At 49.2% G+C, this 2,500-nt stretch overlaps 1 protein-coding gene across 5 annotated transcripts in view; it reads left to right on the plus strand.

The window, feature by feature from the left end:
- The window catches only part of LOC134461246 (plakophilin-4-like), a 175,152-nt gene that overhangs the window by 137,669 nt on the left and 34,983 nt on the right, over positions 1-2,500 (plus strand). For all 5 annotated transcript variants that reach the window (XM_063214031.1, XM_063214029.1, XM_063214033.1 and 2 more), the window contains one exon: positions 551-764. In XM_063214031.1, coding sequence (XP_063070101.1) covers positions 551-764 — 214 coding nt within the window. The remainder of the gene's footprint in view (positions 1-550; positions 765-2,500) is intronic.

The following is a 2,500-nucleotide window of genomic DNA, read 5'->3' on the forward strand; positions in this document are numbered from 1 at the left end:
CTCTCTCTCTCTCTCTCTCTCTCTCTCTCTCTCTCTCTCTCTCTCTCTCTCTCTCTCTTGCTCACGCTCTCGCTCTCGCTCTCTCGCTCTCTCTCTCACTCTCTTTCTGTGTAGATTGCTATGGAAAATATATAGGCTTAGCAATATGGAGATAGAGGAGATGGGCAGACAAATGGAGATGAGATATGGAGATAAATATGTGGCGAGAAATACGGAAAATGTGAGGGCAAGGCTGTGATGGCAGTCAAGATTAGACTGAGAGGGCACAGTTATATATAGTATATCTGAATGCAAATATAAAGAACAACTGTGTTCAACATGGCAATCGAGAGATGAATTCGAGATAGAAACAGATGTTTTACGGTGCTGGCTACACATGTGCCAATATTTTTTAAAACATCTTTTTTCACATTTACATGCAAACACAACATATGGATAAAAAATAAAAACTGGGATATTTTCAAAAGCAGATTTACGTTTTCAAAAACATCCACATGCGTGTAAACGGCTTCTAAACATTTTCATCATTCTTCTTATGTTCTTTCCCCAGGTGTGTCGTCTGGGGGGCATCAAGCACCTGGTGGACCTGCTGGACCATAAGGTGCTGGAGGTGCAGCGGAACGCGTGCGGCGCCCTGCGCAACCTGGTCTACGGCAAGGCCACCGACGACAACAAGGTGGCGGTGCGCAACGCCGGCGGAATCCCGGCCCTGCTCCGGCTGCTGAGGAAGACCGTGGACGCCGAGGTCCGGGAGGTGGTCACAGGTAAGGGGAGGAATCAATAATAAAGTACAGGTTTCATGGTATTCATGGTACTTTCATTGGGGCTTTGCGGGTGTGTGGGAGAGTGTGTGTCTGTGTGTTTTTGTGTGCATGAGGGTGTGTACCTGTGCTTGTATGCACAGGTGTATTCGAGTGTGTGTGTGTGCGTGTGCGCCTGCGTGCAAATATATGTGCATGTACCTGCGAGTATGTAATGGGCCGTGCGTGCGTGCGTGCGTTGGAGAGAGGAAGAGAGAATACTTGTTTTTTTTCTCCGTGTGCTGTATATAGGCAATGGTTTGTGTGTTTGTTTTCTCCATGGGGTGTGTACTGTATATATGAATGAGCGAGTACAAGGCCGTAATAGGCTGCTCAGGGAGTATTGTGTAAGTGTGAATGTAGGGCAGGGTCTGTTTGGGACGACTTAATAATCCATTCACAACGTAAGCCAGAGAGACAGAGAACATGTGCATGTGGGCATCTGCATGTGTATTTTACGGAGAGTATGTGTCTTACTGTGTGCGTGATTTAAGGGAGCGTGTGTGTGTGCGTGTGCGTGTGCGTGTGCGTGTGCGTGTGCGTGTGCGTATGCTTGTTTGCATGTATGCATGTATTTGTGTCTGCGTGTGTGAATGCGGGCGTGTGTGCACGCGTGTGTATGTGTGTACGCGTGTGTGTATGTGTGTATGCGCGTGTGTATGTGTGTATGCGCGTTCCTTTTCCGCCTAGCTCCAGTGTGTGAGTTATGGCGTGATGTGGTGCCTGGCTGTAGTGTAGTGTAGTCTAGTGTGTAGTCTGGCCTCCACCCTCCCTCTGCTCTATCCTCCTAGGCCCCATAACTACTGCTCCATAACACAGAGGCCCTCCCCTCATTCATAATATGCACACTACACACACACACACACACACACACACACACACACACACACACACACACACACACACACACACACACACACACACACACACACACACACACACACACACACACACACACACACACACACCGTACGCACACACACACACACACACACACACACACACACACACACACACACACACATGCACACACATACCGTACGCATACACTCACCATGCACTTGCTGGACTTCATGTGCGTATAGTAACCCATGTGTAAAGTATGTGGAATCTTAGACAGTAAGTGTGGTGTGTGCGTGTGCATGTTCCTGGGAGTGTTGTGATTCTGGGCTGTGCTCCACCGGCCAGGCCTGTTTTGACCGGTTGTTCCCGGCGTGGCCGGTCAGACACACCCCTCAGCTCTGGACTATGAGAAACAGACACTCCTCACACTCACTCTCACCTTTCTTCCCTTTTCTTTCTGTTACTGCACACCTCCCTCTTCCTCCCTCTTTCCCTCCTCTGGTTTTTTACAGCCTCATATTTTGTCCAACACAAACTCTCTCTCTCTCTCTCTCTCTCTCTCTCTCTCTCTCTCTCTCTCTCTCTCTCTCTCTCTCTCTCTCTCTCTCTCTCTCTCTCTCTCGCACGCACGCGCGCACGCACACGCGCGCGCGCACGCACACACACGCACACGCACACACATGCACACGCACACTTTCTTTCTCTCCCATACATTTTAATAAAGTTGCCCTTCCCTTGTCCTCAGTGCACTGGCAAAAATTCCAGAACTTTTTCCTCTTCAACTCACTGTGAGCCCTGCGAGCACACACACACATACACACACACACACACACACACACACACACACACACACACAC

This window comes from Engraulis encrasicolus, chromosome 13, assembly GCF_034702125.1.
Source record: "Engraulis encrasicolus isolate BLACKSEA-1 chromosome 13, IST_EnEncr_1.0, whole genome shotgun sequence".
In the NCBI taxonomy this organism is placed as follows: domain Eukaryota; kingdom Metazoa; phylum Chordata; class Actinopteri; order Clupeiformes; family Engraulidae; genus Engraulis; species Engraulis encrasicolus.